Raw genomic sequence first — 20,460 nt, 5'->3', positions numbered from 1 at the left:
TGTGGAAAAATGTGGCGGTAATCCCAGACTTGGGAAGTGAAGGCAGCAGAGTCAGGTTCAACATCGCTATACAGTTGTAGCCGGCTAGGCGTGTTTATCTCACAGGGACGGTAGGAATCTAGCTATAGTTAGAATAGGAAGAGCATACCCACTCTGCACGCGGCACTCTCCTCTTCCGAGCAAAACAGCGCGAGCCGCAGCCTCCCCGCAGCACGCTGCTTCCGCCGGATGCGCTCCGTAACGGAAGTGATGAAATAGGCCGGGCGGAGAGGCGGTCCGCTTTCTCTCTCTCTCTCTCCTTTGCACGCGGTTGAGGAAGCCGGTAGGCCTAAGCAGCTTGATCTGAATAATGCCAGGAAAGCTCCGCAGTGAGTCCAGGTTGGCATCAGACGCAGCCGAGGAGAGCATGGGGACTCTGCCGAAGCCAAGCGAGAAGGTGAGACTGGAGCCCCGGGGCGCGGCGGTCCGGGAGCGCGTGGCCCTCTGCTCCGCGGGCCCCTGTGACACGCCGAGCCGCCTGATCAGGCTTGAGAGGGCGGAAGAGGTTTGCGGATCTCGTCACAGTGGGCACTGGAGCCGCAGAAAGCATGGCCTGACATTTGCGCACATGGGCGGCATCTGCAGTGACAAGTATCTCACCTTAAAACAAAACCTAGAAAACGAGGTCCTCTTAGTATTCATAGCTCAGACGGATGTGTGGAATTGAGGTTAGGCTAAGGGAACACCCTATTATATAAAGGATCTGTGTGAGCACTTTTTTTGGGGGGGGGACAGGGTTTCTCTGTGTAGCCTTGGCTGCCCTGGACTCGCTTTGTAGACCAGGCTGGCCTCGCACGCACAGCAATCCACCTGCCTCTGCCTCCCGAGTGCTGGGATTAAAGGCGTGCGCCACCATGCCCAGCTTCTGTGAGCACTTTTAAAATCGCCTTGTCCCTTCTTAATTCCTTGGATGAAAAAACTTAACTTGGGACAGTCTCTAATGATCGAAGTAGCAAGGGAACGAAAGCTCTCCCCAAACTCCTGTCTTTTACGACTTCGTTGAGATTTTTGCTGTCCTGGGGGCTTTTAGAAAGTAAGCCTTTCACACAGACACGGCAATATTATTTGGATTAAGTGGGAACCGCAGAGAGCACCGCGTTCCTGGGTTTCATCCGCGTGTTCAGCTGTGGGATGCTGAAGTCAGAAGAGAGGGACCTGACTACTGATTTATGTTCCGATCTCGACTTCCTGGCTATTTTTCACATGTAACAGGTGTTCGTTGGGCGAAGAGATTATCCATAATTTATTATTTCAAAGATTTTTTTTTTTGTGGTACCAGTGACCAAACCTTGGTCAGCTGGCTCACGGCTCACGTGTTGGCAGGTGCTGTACCACTAATTGGTACCAGTTTTAAGTAATATGGGCTATATGCTTAAGTAAAATATTACATATGAGAATGATAGCTATGGTGTCTTTAGGTGAATTAATTTTGTCCTTTGAAGTACAAATTTCGAGTGCTTTACCATATAGAAATTTAGGGAGGGATGACAGACCTGCTTTTGAAATCGTCTGAGGACATATAAAGCCCTGTTTCTCTTATAGTTAACTTTGGACACTGCTTGGTCACTGTTAGTGTGTGCATACCTCTGTGTGGTTGGATCGGCTTGCCTCTGCATGTGTGGAAGCCAGAAGTCAATGTTGGATGGGTTGTTTTTTTTTTTTTTTGCGGGGGGAGGGGATTTGAGGGGAGGGTTAACGACAAGATTTCTCCATGTAGCCCTGGGGCTATCCTGGAACTCTCTGTGTAAACAAGACTGGCTACAAACTCAGAGACCCACCTGCCTCTACCTCGCAAGTGCTGGGATTAAAGGTGTGTGCCACCACCAAGGGGCTTGCCACTCTGTTTCTGTTTGGGACAGTTTCTCTCTGAATCTGGTCCCCTAATTTACCGGAGCTGACTAAGCTCCCTGCTCCACTGGAGGGCAAACAGCATGCCCACCGCAGCCAGCTCAGGTCCTCATGCTTGCAGGGTAAGCATTTTGCCCCTTGGAGCTCTTGGTCATCTTTGTAGTGTGCAGTTTAGAGCCTTGCGGGATTCCTTAAAATCTCTTATAGGAAAATTCAGTTTTATAACAGTTGGCTAGTATAAACGGTAGAGTTACTTAGAATTCTTTTATTCCCCCATATTACTATGTCTATTGGTGTGTAATTTTTTTCATTTAACTAAGAGATGGTACTAAGCCAGATGTAGTAGCACACACCTTTAATCCAAAGATGCAGAGACAAGCAGGTCTCTGAGTTTGACGCCAGCCTGCTCTATAGAGCAAGTTCTCAGGACAGCCAGAGCTATGGAGTGAGACCCTGTCTCTAAAAATTATAATTACATCGTTGCTTCCCTTCCCTTTCTTCCTTCCAGGCCTTTCCATGTAACCCCCACCTTGCTTGCTTTCAACTTCATGCTAGCTATATGTGTATAATTTCAGGGTTGATTTTTTAATTTATATAGTTGAATTGTCTAGAGCTGTGTTCTTCATAACTGTAAATAGTCCTAAAATGATCCAGAACCGACGGATCTTATACAAGTATAGCAGCCTTGTTCAGTGCTTGCGTATTTATTAATTTCTAGAAAACTAAAAAAGAGAAGCCCAAATCAAAGACCAAAGAAGCCACGGAAGGAATGGAAGAGGCTGTCTCCTCCAAAGCTAAAGCAGTTAAAAAGAAAGAGCCGTCTGAAGATGACGTGGATCCCCCTAAATCCAAGAAGGCCAAGAAGCCAGAGGAGGCACCGCAAGATGACATTGCTTCTAAAGCCAAAACATCCAAGAAGAAAAAGGAGCCCCTTGAGAAGAAAGCAGCCTCTGCTAAAACCAAAGAAATCAAAGCCGAGGAGCCTTCGGAAGAAGATGCTGACTCTCCTAAGCCCAAGAAGATGAAGAAAGGGAAGGAAGCAAATGGAGATGCTGGGGAGAAAAGCCCCAAGCTGAAGAATGGGTTCTCTCATTCTGAATCTAACTCCAACTCCAGTGAAGCTCTTGGTGAAGAAAGTAGTAGTGAGACAGAAAAGGTAAGGCTGAGCTTCCCTTCTGGTTTTTCTTATTATGGGGTATGTATGCGTAAACAGCACTTGGAGGCCTTCGTTCTCTCCGTGCACTGTGTGGGTCCTGGGGGTTGAACTTGGATTGTCAGGCTTGAGGGTGAGCTGTCCCACCAGCTGACAAAGTTGTATAGAGAGGTAGGCTGGGTTTTATTGCTACAGAGAAATGTGTGATTAGTACACATAATTGTAAACATTTTTAAATTGTTTGGATAGTGGAGGTTGAACCCATACATGTTATTTTAAATGGGAGAAGGAAATTTGATGTCAGCACCTCTCTGGGGTGGGTAGCAAGCTACAAGGTACAGAGTTATAGCCCCACTCCGTCAACCTTTATCCCCTCCGATGGTTTCTCTGTGTAGCCCTGGCTGTCCTGAAACTCACTCTGTAGACCAGACTGGTCTTGAACCCTGAGATTTGCCTGCCTCTGCCTCCCAGGGGTGGGATTAAAGGTGTGCATCACCACTGCATGGCAGAGTTACTCTTTTAGAGGACTTGGGCTCGATTCCCAATACCCATCAGTTCATATTTGTATATAACTCCAGTCCTAGCAAGGTCTGACTGACATCTGGTCTCCACAGGCACCAGCATACATGTGGTGCACAGCCATGCAGATAAAACACTCATACATAAATAAATAAACAAAAGCTGTATCCCGTCTGTTTAAATGAGCTGGTATGCTGAAGTTCAGGGGAAGCCTTGCTCCACTTGCCAAGTCTGAAAGCAGCTGAAAAGTTACATCTGCTTCACTTGGTCCCAGGAATTTTGATTCCATTAAACAACCAAAATGAGGTGTGCATATTATATGACTTTTTTTTCTTGGCCATTGAATTCCTTAATGTTAAACAAGGCTAAATGTCCACTCTGACACAGATTTTGTGGTTGTCCAGAAACTTAAGAAAAACAGCTCTGGTTGGGTGTATTAGTGCACGCCTGTAATCCTAGTACCATTGAGGCTGAGGAAGGAAGATTTGGAGGTCCAGGCCAGCCTGGGCTCCACAGTGAAACCAGTCTCGAAAGGAAAAGGTTCATGGTCAGACTTTACTTTTTTTTTTTTCCTGACTGAAAAGTATCCAGAGAATTGGAAATTTTACCCTGAAGGAAAATGCTTCCTAGAATTTGAACTTCTTGGTAAACTACCAAGTACTTCACAGGTAGAGAGGCAACAGGTTGGCGGTTTGCATGTTTCCTTACAGTACATTGTACATACACAACTTGAAAAAGTCAGGCAGAGTGATACCATTGACAGTAGTATATTCCGCCTTCTCCGTTTCTATATAAGCACTCTCCTACTTTAAATGTTAAGTATATTTAATAGTTCTATGATGCATGTAATATAAATGTTTAGAAATTGACTTCTTCATTCCTTTTCTAGTAAATGTTTGAATTACATTTTAAGTTTATTTTATTTTTGTGTGTATGGGTGTTTTCCTTGAATGTACATATGTGGGCCTTGTTTAGGCCTGGTGCCCACAGGGGCCGTGGGTCCCCAGGAACTGGGCTTACGGATGGTTGTGGGCCACCATGTGGGTGTTTGGAATCAAACCTGGAACTTGTGCAAGAGTAACAAATGTTCTTTACTACTGAGCCACCTCCCCAAACATTTGGTTTTTCTCCTTAAACTTAAACTATATTAAAACTTTATGGCAACCATTCATTCTCACTTTAAAAAAAAAAGTTTACTCTATGTGTGTGTTTTTTACCTTCATGTACTGGTGTGTGTGCACCATGTGTGTGCACACCTATTGCTCATTTGAATCAAGATTCCCTGAAGTTACACAGGAAATTGAACCTGGGTCCTTCCTCTACAAGGACAACAGGTTGTTTGGTTTAGTTTTTTGTTTTAGAGATAGAGTCACTCTACGTAGCCCTGGTTGTCTTCAAACGCTCTCTGCAGACCAGGCTGACCTCAAACTCAGGTCCACCTGTCTCTGCTTCCCAAGTGCTGGGATTAAAGGTGTGTACTGCCTGGCTTATTGCTTTTGTTTTTTTGTGTCCCTCCCCCTCCCCTTTTTTTTCTTTTTCTTTTTCCTTCAGTGATGAGATCTCACTGTGATTCCTGATTCCTGAAACTAGGAACTCGTGGGGGATTTGCCTATTACTGCTTCTCAAATGCTAAGAATTAAGGCACATGCCAGGCCTCTTTATTAAGCATTAAGGCAGGTTGAGGCAGGGTCTTCCTGTGTATATTTCAGATTGGCTGCACAGGACACAGAACACACAAGGTGTGTAGCTAGAGGTCAGAGAAAACTTTCAGAAATTGTTGCTTTTCCTACTGTGGAGTCTGAAGCAAAGGCTTTTACCTACTGAGCCATCTTACCAGCCCCTCTCTGATTGGTTTGTTTGTTTATTTTAAGTTCCTTTTCTTTTTTTCTTTTTAAATTTATTTACCTTTATTTTATGTGCATTGGTGTTTTGCCTGCATATATATCTGTGTGAGAATGTCAGGTCTTTAGAGTTACAGACAGTTGTGAGCTGCCATGTGGGTGCTGGAATTTGAACCAGGGTCCTTTCAGTGCCCTTAACCACTGAGCCATCTCTCCAGCCCACTCTGATTGGCTCTTAAACTGATGTGTTTAGATGGACTCTTTTGTCTTCTTAAAGTTTTTGTGGATGGCTGGTACATATATCATGGCATGTGTGTGGAGCTTGGACAACTTGTGGAGTTGGTTCCCTGGAAACCCTGAGGGTTCTGCTGATCAGATGCAGTCATCAGGCTGTGGCAGCAAGTGCCTCTACCCCGGAACTGTTGGAGAATGCCTTCTCTTTTTCTCCAGAGGCTTCCTGCATTCCCTTGCACGTAGAGTAACGATTTCTGTGGTCTTTTGTTTTGATAGGAAGTACCCTTGGAGCAGAAAGAAGGAGCTTTCTCTAACTTTCCCATATCTGAAGAGACTGTCAAGCTTCTAAAAGGTGAGGTTCCAGAGCATCATAACTTGTACTCTGTGTGGTGCATGGAGACCGATTCTTACTGTAGGCATCTATGCTACAGAGGAGCAGACCTGTGCATTACAGATCAGGCTGTACTGTTGCTCATTCGGAAGTATGGTGATCGACACACTTCTGCTGTGGTCTCTGTCGTCTTCTCCCACCTGAGGTTAACATCACCAGGATGCCTTGGGTCCTGTGATCTGTGTGAACCGGCTGAGGAGGTCCAGGTTCTTCCCCGGCACAGCACGGTGTGGAACACAGAGCCTCCTGGACTCTTAGGTTCACATGAGCTTCACAAGTAATAACCACACTATTGCAATTATAATTAGGTTATTAACAATAATTTTCAGTCAGGAGGATTCTTCATTGACCCTGACTTTGTAGGTGTTTGTGAAAAGGTAGAATTCCCGAGGCAGGCAGATCTTCGTGAGTTTAAGGCTAGCCTGATCTACAAAGCGAGTCCAGGATAGCCCTGTCTCGAAAAAAATAAAACAAAAAGGGGGGTGAGGGAGGTAGAGTTCCCTACCTCTGTAGGATCACAGGTATGAGTGTGTTTCAGGTGGGGTTGGCATTTTACAAAACCTCTTTGATCCCTAACACAGAAAATAAAACAAAAAACAGTGGTAAGTGAAATGATTGATTTGTTCACAGCTCGTGGGGTGAGCTTCCTGTTTCCTGTACAAGCCAAGACATTCCACCACGTGTACAGTGGGAAAGACTTAATTGCCCAGGCGCGCACAGGAACTGGAAAGACGTTCTCCTTCGCCATCCCTCTGATTGAGAAGCTTCAAGGTGGGCTACAAGACAGGAAGAGAGGCCGAGCCCCTCAGGTAACTATCCTGAGCTCATCACAGGCTCAGGGCTTGGTTTGCACATGCTGCTTACCACCAAGGTCCGTGCGCCCCGGAATTTATCTGACCGTGGGCTGGGGTGATTGTTCTAGCTTGTGGGTTATCAGCTCTGTGTGTTGATTGCTGTAAACTGCCCCGTGGGTGTTACCCATACTTACTAATGTGCACATTCCCTTTAAAATGTTGGTGTGCACCAGGCGTGGTAGTGCACGCTTTTAATCCCAGCACTCAGGAGGTAGAGGCAGCCTGGTCTACAAAGCAAGTCCTGGATGGCCAAGGCTAACACAGAGAAGCCCTGTCTTGAAAAACTGAGAAAAGAAAAAAAAAGTTGATGTGCGTGGGGCTCACAGGCTTGATCCTGCGTGTTTATTTATTTATGTGGAGTTGGCTGATCTGTAGCTCACAGACACCTACTTGCCTTTGCCTCTGTGCTGACACTGTAAAGCGTGTACTACCACGACTGACTTCTGCATCGTTGTTTTTGCTGTTACCCAGAATGAACCCAGTGACTGTAGAAGACCCTGTCAACAAGTGTTGGGCTCTGCCCTCTGTAGTTTAGTCCACGCTTGGCCTCCATTGGCCCATGGACTTCAATCATTGACTCTTTAATGTCTGCCAAAAAAAGATTGTTGAGAATTAAGTCAGAATAATGAGTAGAAAGTACTTTGTAGCACATAAGGCACCAGGGAAAACTGGAGTATCAGTTAACGTCGGTGTAGCTCCTCCGGGTCATTTTCCTGGAACTCTGTAGTTGTCCGGAGCAGCGAGCATCTGGACACCTGGTTGTAAGGGGTGTGATCACAGGCTCTTGGAACTGCCTGGGCTGTATGAGTGTGCCTGTGGTTTCATATAGTCAGCGTGTGATGGTTACTGCATGTGATAAGTGTCTCACTATGTCAAGGTGAGTAGGCTGGTGGGCGTTGTGAGTTCTGGAGTGCTGAGAGACAGGTACTGCACAGCATGCTGAGAGTCTGTGCTTCTCTCTTTCAGGTGCTGGTTCTTGCCCCTACAAGAGAGCTAGCAAATCAAGTGAGCAAAGACTTCAGTGACATCACAAAAAAGCTGTCAGTGGCTTGTTTTTATGGTGGAACTCCCTACGGTGGACAAAGTAAGTAAATTCAAAAGCTAGGGGAGGGATGCGTGCCACATTCTGGGTGCCTCCTCATCTTGGAGACTGTCTTCATCACATTTTCAGGGTTTCTCTCTTGCCTGTTGTTTAAGAATGGGGAAGAGCAGGGTCCTGGCTGACTTTTTTCTATTTGTAAAGTTGTATTAAATAATATAAAGTGGACTGGAGAAATAGCTCAGAGGCCAAGAGCACTGGCTGCTCTTCTAGAGGTCCTGACCTCAATTCCCAGCAACCTCATGGTACCTCATAACCATCTGTAATGAGCTCTGATGCCCTCTTCTGATATGCAGATGTACATGCAGACAGAACACTGTATACATAATGAGTAAAAAAAAAAAATACAGATTGCCTAGTATAATTCCTAACTATACTGACAACACAGTTTTTTTAAAAATCCTTCTTTTTTTTTTTTTTTTTTTTTTTTTTTGGTTTTTCGAGACAGGGTTTCTCTGTGTAGCCTTGGCTGTCCTGGACTAACTTTGTAGACCAGGCTGGCCTCGAACTCACAGTGATCCGCCTGCCTCTGCCTCCTTATTGCCCCTAGATTAGGCACAGTGAGCAAGTACCACGTTCTCAGTGTCTCTGTACCTCATTAGAGTGTTTGACCTTTTACACCCAGTCACTCTACAGAAGTCGCTTATTTCTCAGCCATACATAATGAGTGGCGTATTTGTTAAGGCAGGAAAAATAGTTGACTTCAAGAGCATTCTGAAAGAGCCAGGCATGGTGATGCATACCATTAGACCCAGCACTCAGGGAGGTCGAGGCAGGTGGGTCTCTGTGAAATCAAAGCCAGCCTGGTCTACAAAATGTCCAGGACAGCCAAGGCTACACAGAGAAATCCCAACTCGTAAACATACACACACCCTACCCCCCTAAAAAAAGAGCATTCTGAACTTAATATTGATACCATGTCTCAAAACAAGACAAAATAATGTTTCTTTTTGCCTTAAGATTATAGGTCTGTGAAATCTAGACATTGTCCTGGTGTGTTAGTACACTGGCCCTGTGTTTCCCATGTGCTCTCCCTGTTACTGTCATTACTTACAGCATATTATTTTGTAGCTGTCTAGTAACAGTTTAGGCTGAGTGTATTTAGGTGGATACTCCATGCTGATAAAAGGAATTTTAAAGCAAGGTAACTCGTTCTGTTGATGTTTTATAGTTGAACGCATGCGGAATGGGATTGATATCCTGGTTGGGACCCCGGGTCGTATTAAAGACCACCTGCAGAACGGCAAGCTAGACCTCACCAAACTTAAGCATGTTGTCCTGGATGAAGTTGACCAGATGTTGGATATGGGTTTTGCTGAGCAAGTGGAAGAAATTTTATGTGTGGCATATAAGAAAGGTGAGCCCCAAATTTAAGAAGCAGAGCGAAGGTTTGTGGTGAAATTGTCTTCCAGGAGATAAATAAGGACACTTACTTGGGAAAACATGGGATTTTTGGTTTTCTTTTTGTTTTTTTTTGTTTTGAGACAGGGTTTCTCCGTGTAGCCCTGGCTGTCCTGGAACTTGCTGTGTAGACCAGTCTGGCTTCGAACTCAGAGATCCAACTGCTTATGCCTCCCAAGTGCTGGAATTAAAAGTGTACACCACCATCCACCTACCTAAAACTTGGAATTTAAAAAGTTTTTGTTTTAACTTGGAAATTGAAAGATTTGTTATATAATAGATGAAAACTTGTGTGAATAAAAGAAAAATGTGCAGCCGGGCGTGGTGGCGCACGCCTTTAATCCCAGCACTCGGGAGGCAGAGGCAGGCGGATCGCTGTGAGTTTGAGGCCAGCCTGGACTACAAAAGTGAGTCCAGGACAGCCAAGGCTACACAGAGAAACCCTGTCTCGAAAAACAAAACAAAACAAAACAACAAAACAAAAAAGTGCTGTTTTACCAGCCAACATCTTTCAGTGTATTTATCCCTGGTGTGTGTGCACTAAGCATAAGTTACCTGATAGGATTTGAACTCCCTCGAGTGATTTGCTCTGCCCTCTGCCCCTTTATCTCTATAGAGGGTTCTGCAGTAGCTGGAGCCGTTGTGCAATGCCTGTCTCCTACTGACTTGGCTTACAGTGCACTGACCTGGGTCTGTCAGCTTGCACTCTTCGGGGCTTTGGGAACAATAGTGCTTCTAAGTCAGATAAGCAGATACATTGGGGATCTTTTGTAGATGTAGAGGATTGAGCTGAAAGCTTTTTCATGGCCTACTTAGTTAGAGGTCCATGCTGCTGGTACCTGGACTTCCAGGACTGTTGGCCTCTTTCATGGGGCAGATTTCCTGTGTGGGACAGAGCAAAGGCTAGAAAATAGATGGATCCCACACACTTTCATCATTTAGGAATCCTTTACTATGACAGATCGTTTCCGTTTTTGTGTGTTGGGGGTTTCTGGCATCTTTTTAGTCTTGTGTCTTCGATGCATGGCTAACGGACAGCGGTTGGTGGTAACGGTGGTACACCAGGAGGCCAGGTGAGGTGAGTACTGTGAATGCAGGCTTGCTTGGATTATTCACACTGACTTCTTTTTCCCCCAAGATTCTGAAGACAACCCCCAAACATTGCTTTTCTCTGCAACTTGCCCTCATTGGGTATTTAATGTTGCTAAGAAATACATGAAATCTACATACGAACAGGTGGACCTGATTGGTAAAAAGACTCAGAAAGCAGCCATAACTGTGGAGGTAAATGATTCATTTAGTTGCCGGAATTAGTATTAAATTGTCGAACATTCTGTTTCCTGTTTGGTGGTTTTAAGAATAGCAAATACAAACTCTTTCCAGACAAATACTAAGTCCCTATGCAGAACCAATTCTCTTTTATGTGTGGTATCTGTGCTTTCTAGATTTCACCATCTAGTAGCCTGATTGCAGAGTCATTTGATAAACAAATATAGCCACTAGAGGGCAGCAGAGCAGCCTGAAGCATCATCTTGAATCTGTTCCATCTTAGGCTCCGGTACCTAGATGAATTCATTTCACCCGAGAGCAGGCCTGAACAGTAGTTGTTACAGGTTGTACTTTAAGTGGATGAAGGGACTCTTGTCCATTATTTGGTTTCCCGCAGGAGTTTGGAAAATAGTGTTCCTGGTTATAGTAGAATGTAGACGCTGGAGAACGGCCTGGGGATAGAGCGCATTGCTCTTGAATTTGCTTTATTTAGTTTCCTTCTTTCCCTTTAAGCAGTGGTGGCAGCAGAGAGCCATTACAGCCTGCATTTACTTCCTGTCCCAAGACATTAGACTTAAGCATGAAGAAGGGAGCTGTAATGTCCCAGCTGGGCTTTACTAAATGTCTCTTCTCTTAAAAGCACTTGGCGATTAAGTGTCACTGGAGTGAGAGGGCAGCAGTTATTGGGGATGTGATCCGAGTGTACAGCGGTCACCAAGGGCGCACCATCATCTTCTGTGAGACCAAGAAGGATGCCCAGGAGCTGTCACAGAACACATGCATAAAGCAGGTTGGTCCTTCTTGTGCCTGAAGAGGCTGGGTCATCAGTAAATCTTTACTCTGGACTCTACTTCCTTCTGTTTTTCGATCACCCAGTGGCTTCCAGTTGAGTTAGATAATTATTATTAGCGAAGCTCCTTTATTGGTCTGGGTTGGTGGTTCACATGTAAAACTCTACTTACAGAGTAGGTATAGTCACTTTTGGGTAGTCACACTTCAGAGAGTACAGTTAGAAATGGTTGATGTGATAGCTGAAGATTGCAGACAGTTTGAAGATTTTTTTCCGTGTAAGAAACAAGTGTAAGGGGGCTGGAGAGATGGCTCAGAGGTTAAGAGCACTGACTGCTCTTCCAGAGGTCCTGAGTTCAATTCCCGGCAACCACATGGTGGCTCACAACCATCTGTAATGTGATCTGATGCCCTCTTCTGGCCTGCAGGTGTACATGCAAACATATCACTCATGTACATAAAATAAATTAAAAAAAAAAACACATGTAAGAAGGCATCTGTTTCTCAGTTTATAATACTTCCAGGAGTATTCTGAAATTGAGCCCTTTGGGCCTCTTGGAGGATGTCCTGTTGGGTCTGGAATTCTTAGGTCAGTTTATTTCTTTGGCAGGATGCCCAGTCTTTACATGGGGACATTCCACAGAAGCAAAGGGAAATCACCCTGAAAGGTTTCCGAAATGGCAATTTTGGAGTTTTGGTTGCAACTAATGTTGCTGCGCGTGGGTTAGACATCCCTGAGGTTGACTTGGTTGTTCAAAGTTGCCCACCAAAGGTAAGTTTTGTTTCTGTTTTTGGGGTTTTTTTGGGGTTTTTGGTTTTTGGTTTTTCGAGACAGGGTTTCTCTGTATAGCCTTGGCTGTCCTGGACTTAGGCATATGTGTTTAGATGTCTGCCCCTGCTACTTTCCTGTTTCTTTTTTCCACCTTCTACCCTCAATACTTACCCTGCCACCTTCATGGGAGTATGTTCTAGCAGACTCCCTGGTTTTGGTTAAAGCCTTTCATGGGCCCTTTTCTGATTTCCTGGATTCTAGCACAAAGTCAGGATGGATGGCTAGATAGATAGATAGGCTGACTGGCTGGCTCAGAGAGGAGGGAGGAATTAAGTCTTCTAAGTCGGTGTCTCCATTTCCCTGCAATTTCATCATTTAATTTTTCCTGATGTAAATTTCATTGTGCCTATATACATTTTCCTTGTCCGTTTATCTTTTGGTTCCTTGTCCTATTGTCAATAGAAACATTCTAACTTTGTGAGCACATTTTTAAGAAGACTTGAGTATACTAAAATAAATTTTTTGTTTGTTTGTTTTTCAAGGCATGTTTCTCTGTAGCCCTGGCTGTCCTGGACTCATTTTGTAGACCAGGCAGGCCTCGAACTCATAGAGATCTGCCTCCCATGCTGGGATTAAAGGCATGTGCCACCATGCCTGGCTACTAAAATAAGTTTTAATACTTTGCTGCAGCCACTTGAAGCTTAAAAACACACATACCCTCGGGATGTTTACACACAGGATAGGGACCACTGTTGGAGAAGTTTTGAGACTCCTAGGCAGTACAGTTGGTTTCATTCACTGAGGTCTGCACAGTTAATCTTTGTTATATCACTCCTGCACTTGGTTTCCATAGGATGTGGAATCTTACATTCACCGTTCGGGGCGGACCGGCAGAGCTGGAAGGACAGGGGTTTGCATCTGCTTTTATCAGCACAAGGAAGAGTACCAGTTAGCACAAGTGGAGCAGAAAGCGGTAAAGTGATTTCCTGAGTTGCATATGCTAAGGTCTGAAGGCAGTGTCAGCCTTTGGGTTCAAAGCTGAAAGCCGTTTTCTTTCTGTTCCATGGTAGAAGGGCTGCTAAGTAACTTGCATTTGAAAATGGTGATACATTTCTTATATTTGGAAGACAATTCTTAGACAGTAGTGTGGCAGGACCAGAATTCCTTCAGGAGGTTAGAGAGTATTGGGAAGGCATGGGGGGAGGAGCATTGGAAGAGGAAGGGAGCTCGGTGTGTGGTTCATATAGCTACAACCCTTGAGAGGCAAGAGGATCACCGTGGGTTTGGGACCCTGTCTTGGGGGTGGGGATGGGGGTGCGAGACTAGCTTTCCTTATAGAATTGACCATTCCTCCTCTCAGAGGAAGCCCCTGCACTTGAGTAGGCTTCACTTGGCAGCTGCCACATAGACTAGAAAGTGGTTTGTTTGGTAGTTTTAAGGAAAAAGTTACTTAATCTTGGTAGAGCCATAAAATTGGTTTGTTTTCTTGTAGGGAATTAAGTTTAAACGGATAGGTGTTCCTTCTGCAACAGAAATAATAAAAGCCTCCAGCAAAGATGCCATCAGGTATGTTGTCTGCCGTCACCTAGGTATGTTTCAGCGCTGATTCTTAGACCTTTAAAGTTTCTTTTCTTACTGTTTATAAAGAGTTTATCAAACAGTTGCTTATAAAACAGACCACTTGACAGAATATATATCCTTGTTTCTGCTCATCTCTGCACCATCCCGTTCTGCAGGGGTGGGAAGCCCTGTCTATAGTTGGGTTTGTGTTGGACAGTTTTAGGATATTTCCCACCTGGTGCCTGGTTAGGTGGGATCACAGAGAACATTCCACATTCACTTCTTTTCCTATGTAGTAGAATGAAATCTGATAGAAGCAAGGATTGATCAGCTGCTTTGTATGAAGGTGTGTCTTCTGTCCCAAGAATGCCTGGAACTTACTAAAGTAGCCGACCTTGGACTTCAGATCCTCCTGCCTGCTCCTCCTTAATTTTCTAACAAGCTCACTCTCACACCACAGGCTATTGGATTCTGTGCCTCCTACTGCCATTAGCCACTTCAAGCAGTCAGCTGAGAAGCTGATCGAGGAGAAGGGAGCGGTAGAGGCCCTGGCAGCCGCGCTGGCCCACATCTCAGGGGCCACGGCTGTCGATCAGCGCTCCTTGATCAACTCACAAGCGGTAAGTGTTGGTACTTTATAACACGGCATAGGCAAAACTAAAAGAGTTCATTTGAACTTCCTACTTGGCTTCATTTTCTCTAGGAGGTGGGAAGGCACTGACTATGTTTACCATTTTCCTAATTAAAAACAACCAAAGAGACCAAAGTAGAGGAGTATTTCCCAGGGGTAGATTGCAAGGAGAAACAGCATTGGCTGTTAATGGGTAATAAAGTTTATTTAAAAGTTTTAGGCAGCGTGTGGTAGTGTACACCTTTAATCCCAGTACTTGGGAGGCAGAGGCAGGAAGATCTCTCTTTTAAGTTTGAGGACAGCCGGGACACAGAGAAAACCTGTCTCAAAAAACTAAAAAAAGAGCTGGGCGTGGTGGCACACACCTGTAATCCCAGCACTTGAGAGGCAGAGAGACTAAAAAAAGAGCTGGGCGTGGTGGCACACACCTGTAATCCCAGCACTTGAGAGGCAGAGGCAGGTGGATCGCTGTGAGTTTGAGGCCAGCCTGGTCTACAGGACAGCCAAGGATACACAGAGAGACCTTGTCTGGGGTGGGGGTGGGGGACCTAAAAAAGGGGGGCTGGAGAGACTGCTTTTCCAGAAGACCTGGGTTCAAATCCCAGCATCCACATGACAGCTCACAACTGTCTGTAACTCCCAGATCTGACACTCTCACATAGACATTTATGCAGGCAAAAAACACTAATGCACATGAAATAAAGGTAAATAATAATTTTTTAAATTTTTAAATAAAGGGCCAGTGAGACAGCACAGCAAGTGCTTGTGCTGCTGATTGGTTTTCAAGACTTAGGTTTGTGCCCCTTTCTCCCCGAAGGGCTTTGTGACCATGATCCTGCGGTGCTCGATTGAAATGCCCAACATCAGCTATGCCTGGAAAGAACTTAAGGAGCAGCTGGGCGAGAGCATTGATGCCAAAGTGAAGGGGATGGTCTTCCTCAAAGACAAACTGGTGAGTACGGGGCCTCGGTGACCTCAGCTTAGCTTGGTGGTTAGCATGGTAACCAAGATGTGTCCTCTCTCTGCCTGGGGCGTGCTGCATCTCCGCACTCTCCACACAGTGCCCGACTCCTGACACCCAGCTGCTTCCCCACCGTCTGCACGTCCATGGTTTATTATGGAGCTCAGTTCAGTATTTTGAATTCAAATTTAAAACTTAAAATCTTACCACCTAAACTTTTATGATATCAATCTTCCTTTATGGGAAAATGAGAATAAAAGGGGCAGATGCGTATTACCGGAGAAGTAGAAAACCTAGATAGAGCCTGAGATTAGGTGAAGATGCTTATGAGATGGGTAATGCCTGATCACAGAAGCCATGAACCAACTTCCGGAAGCTGAGGGTAAACGCTCTGCTTACCAGCGCCACACATCACCCTAGCACCCTCTACTGCAGCGATGCCTTGGTTGCTTACAGCACCTTCCCCTTCACAGTTCCCTTAAGACTAAGCTGTGACTGGGTGGCAGAGTTCTTGGGACATTGTTCACCTGGTGAATTTTCCCTCCCTCTGATTGCTTACAATGGAAGGCCTCAAAGCCTGTGATCTATCAAGGCAAAGCCTCTCTGCATTCCTGAATGCTTCAGTGTTCCTGGAGTTGTCTGTACATGGAGCAGCCCACAAATGTCAGAGTCCTCTGGCACTTCACTGATACCTAATGCTGTGCTGGGTAAATTTCTGGGTGAATAAAGTATAGCTCAAACTGTGTCATTACTGGAGTAGTTTGCTGTTGGGCACTTCGGTGACTAATACGACAAGTGCTTATTATCAAAGATCTAACAGTGAACTATAAACTGTTTCTCATGTTTTCATAGAAAACTGAATTATGAAAAACTAGAAATGAGCAATAGAAGATGATTTTCTGCTTTCCTTGTATCATCCTGAATATGGGTTGGCACAGTGTGGGATAGCCGGGAATGCCTACTCAGGCAGTTGTATACCCTTCTGATTCGTGTGGGGCGTTTCCCCTCCTGCCGCGGCTGTCAGGAGTGTGTCTCAGCCCAGCTCTAGAGTTCCAGCTCACTCAGCACCTGCTAGGTTTTTTATGTTTTGCAGTATTGGTGTTAGAGGGTTAACTCTTCCTGCTTTGATTTCTAGGGAGTTTGTTTTGACGTCCGCACTGAAGCAGTCACGGAAATACAGGTATATTATTCTAGATTTTATTGTATGTAGACCCAAATCATACAGTATACATGCTGAAAGCAAGTGACAGTGGACCACAGAGCAGTCTCTGTTTTATTGTGACCTTGCTTCTGGACCTGCCATGCTCCTTCCTGGAGTTGGGCTCTGCATCTGCCCTGCTTCTCTGTGCCGCATGCCTTCCTGCGTGCTTGGTGTTGGTGTGTTTTTTAGCACTGTGGCAGGTATCTGCCTCAGACAGCTACAGCCAATTTCAAAATGTATACTGAGGGCTGCCCTTCAGAAGGCCTATGCCTCTCTCGACACACAGCTAAGCAGGACCTCTTTCTTAGCACTAGCAGCTTTTTAAGCACCTAGTTACCAACTTGTTCCTTGAAGATAAAGTAAAAATGTTTGTGGCTTCAGCAAACTTAATAAAACCATGAAACAAACCCTCTGCCCACAGGAGAAGTGGCACGACTCAAGACGCTGGCAGCTGGCTGTGGCCACGGAGCAGCCGGAGCTGGAAGGACCCCTGGAAGGGTACCGAGGTGGCAGGGGCCAGCGGGATGGCGGTCGTGGTGCTTTCAGAGGACAGCGGGGTGGAAGCAGGAACTTCAGGGGACAAGGCCAGCGAGGAGGAAATAGAAACTTCCGAGGACAGCGGCCAGGAGGTGGAAACAGAGGCCAGAAGCGTAGTTTTAGTAAAGCGTTTGGCCAGTGAGTAGAGCAGGAGGAGGCTTTACACTATGGACTCTGGTGCCCTGCCTGCTGTCACAGCCCCTAGGGCTTCCTCTTGATCATTTGTTCACCCACACCCCCACACCCCCACTCCTTGCAGAGAAAATAAAGTCCCTAAGGGATTCCCTTATCTCTGGAAAATCAAATGAGTCAGGGCTATTTATTTTTGCTTGTCAATCCTTGGCCTCCTGGCCTTCTCAGCAGATACATAGAGTCTGCTGAGGTTTGATACTAAGCAATGCTTTTCAAAGGCCATTTCAGACCTAGCTGATTTAAATAGTTTGTGCCAGGCTCTGGACGCAGACAGGGTAGATTCGCTCCGTAGTATCTGCACACTCTCAGTTTCGCATTAGGTGACTTGTGTTCCAGTGAATTCTCCACAGTGTATATACACAAGTCCATTTTCATAGGAACCGGTGTCTTTAAAGTTCAGTCCCTAGTGTCTGAAGTCTGTAGGTCTTTTCATGGGTAAAGAGTCTGGAAAAATGATATTTAAGTGCTTGTGCCCTACTTTTGGAAGATTAATTTACCAAGAAGTAATACAGGGAAGATGGGCTCAGGTGGCACTGCTGAAGAGCATTTCAGAACACACGAGTGGTCTTTATCTTCACAAGTGACGAGGCAGGAGGAGGCGTGCTTTGAGTGGTGACCACTTCATGAGTCGTGACTCTTAAAGGGACTATCTACTAGTGGGCAGAATGGGACAGTGTTCTCAGTGGCCTAGATCTTAAGCCACAACACAAGATCTCTTACTGTTAAGCTGCTTTTCCATTGAAAAGTTATCACCCTTAGAGAATCCTAAGACAGGCTACAATTTTAAGCTGTTGCTTTGAGAGCACTAAAGAACTCAGCATAGCATCTGGCCCAGTAATAACTGCCTGGCACAGAAGCTCAAGTGGTGGGGTCCTCTAGCCTTCTAGCCTCTGTGCAGAGGACTGGAGGACAATCAGAATCAACTAAGATCTTCAGACTCATTCTCTGAGCTCAGTGGGACCCTTCCCTCCTTTCCAGAACACCTGGCATCAAAGGGCTCTGGAAACCAAATCGGCTCCTGGCAGCTGAGGTGGTGTCCTGTTTTCTATTTAGATTCACTCTGTGCTGGGAACTATTTCAGATACTTTTCTTTGTTGATGGTTCTGTGGCTTGTAATAAGTTTGGGTTTTGTCCAATTATGTGGGCACAATTGAATGAGTCATTTCACTGTTAGGATAAGAACTTGCTGTATCACGCAGATTAAAGGCCATGCTGGCTGTACTTGCACGGCTGGTGAGGCATGCTAGCACCTTTCTGAATGATGAGTTACCCTGTGGGCAAATGATCTGCCGTAAACCAGTGAAGTGAAAGGTTATTCAGTTTAATAAAACACAGCTTTATGAACACAGCGAAGATAAGGTTTTCTCTGGATCCCAGAATCTAAACAATATTTATGTATATAATTAAGCTAATATTTGGGTTAAGTGGGCTTATTGGGAAATGTTATCATTTTTACTATTTTCTACAAAGAAAATATTTTCCAGTTTATCAGATAACTCCAGACTTGGGAATTACAACCTGTTTATGTTCCAGCTGTCTTGTGTAGTTGTTTCTCTGCAATTGTACATAAAATGTTTTTACATTAAAGTGAGTTACTGTATAAAGTACTGCACTATGCCATAATAAAGATACTAATGCTTTATACTTTAGTTTTTGGTGTTTTTCATTTTCTAAAAAGAAAATAACTTGACATTTTTATTATATCAATGACTGCTGGGTATACAAATCTAGTAAAATTGGTGCTAGCTTGGTAAAGGCTTGCTTCCTGTGCATATTGCATTGGGGGGATCAGTTCAAGCAGGAGGCTCAAGAAAGGAGGTTAGCCTTGGCCAAATTCTCATAAAAATAAAAGTGATCTTACATTAACATTTCAGTAGGCAATTTTATACAAATTCATTTTCTTTTTGGGTTTTTTCAGAGACAAGGTCTCTCTCTGTTAGCCTCAGGTGACCAGGCTTGTAGACCAGGCTGGCCTTAAAATCACAGCAAACCTCGCCTGCCTTGTCTTGTTTTTTGTTTTTTTTGTTTTTTTTGTTTTTTTCCGAGACAAGGTCTCTCTGTGTTAGCCTTGGCTGTCCTGGACTCACTTTGTAGACTAACTCACAGTTATCCACCTGCCTCTGCCTCCCGAGTGCCACCCCCGGCCCTGCCTTGTCTCAAACAAACAAAAAACCCAATTCAGGGCTGGAGAGATGGCTCAGCAGCCACATGGTGGCGCACAACCATCTATAATGTGATCTGATGCCCCCTTCTGGCCTGCAGGTGTACATGCAGGTAGAGTACTGTATACATAATAATAAATCTTGAAAAAAACGAAAACAGTTGAACCACATGGTGGCTCACACCATCTACAATGAGATTGGGTGCCCTCTTCTGGTGTACATGCAGACAAAACACCGTGTACACAATAAGTAAATATTTTTAAAAATCAAGAATAGTAATCCAAATAAATGTATATAGTCCCTGAGTGGCACCCACAGGGACAGCAGCTGCCTCTACCCTATGAGGTACAATCTATTAAAGACAATAGCAGCCCGCAGCCCACCACTGCTGCAGTACCTCCTCCCCATGGTGATGGAGCTTCACCCTTGAGATACCAGAAGAACTAAAATTGGATTTCAGGGTAACTGGGGCAAAGGTTAAGAAATAGGCTTACAGGAGATCATCTGGCCAGCTGCAAAGAGCAGCCCCACTAGAGATAGTGTTCGTTGCCTAGTGACTGGCCTGAAGGGTCCCACCGGAGATAGAGTTGATAAGAGACCCAGTTTTATGGCCACATTCCTTTCTGGCCACTGGAGATAGGGTTAATAAGAAACAAGACACTTCCCTGGACAAGGGAACAAAGAAAGCTAAGCCATGAGTGGTCTTGGAGCCTTTTTCTGTAGCTTGTCACCTTTAGACATTAGACCTCTTTATGTTACTCAACCAATAGACACTTGCCAGGCTGGAACTCCCCTGCTTTGGGGCACTGGGAGGGGTAGGAACCTATAAATAAATTTACCCTCTGCTCAGAGACCAGGGCTCTTTCTGGGTACCACTGTTGGTGTCCAGTCAGAGCCTGACTCTGAGTCTATTAAAGGTCCTCATGTGTATTGCATCGGTATCAAGTCTTGGTGGTTTTGGGGGATCTTGCAATCTGGGTACAACACCCTAGGTCTCCTGAGGCCTG

General features: G+C 45.1%; 1 protein-coding gene across 1 annotated transcript; it reads left to right on the top strand.

Annotated features, from left to right (window-relative positions):
* Positions 1-278: 278 nt before the first annotated feature.
* On the top strand, positions 279-18,933 carry DDX21 (DExD-box helicase 21). Its single transcript, XM_084751946.1, has 15 exons — positions 279-436; positions 2,606-3,043; positions 5,911-5,986; positions 6,656-6,834; positions 7,846-7,963; positions 9,150-9,335; positions 10,518-10,663; positions 11,289-11,438; positions 12,048-12,209; positions 13,063-13,182; positions 13,702-13,775; positions 14,230-14,389; positions 15,218-15,352; positions 16,497-16,541; positions 16,984-18,933. Exons 1-15 carry the CDS (start codon positions 350-352, stop codon positions 17,239-17,241), a joined length of 2,334 nt encoding a protein of 777 aa, XP_084608072.1. The 5' UTR covers positions 279-349; the 3' UTR covers positions 17,242-18,933.
* Positions 18,934-20,460: the final 1,527 nt, after the last annotated feature.

Source organism: Acomys minous (genome assembly GCF_964271855.1).
Source record: "Acomys minous genome assembly, chromosome: 13".
NCBI lineage: Eukaryota > Metazoa > Chordata > Mammalia > Rodentia > Muridae > Acomys > Acomys minous.
The sequence above is the reverse complement of the archived record's forward strand: the minus strand, read 5'-3'. Positions and strand labels throughout refer to the sequence as shown.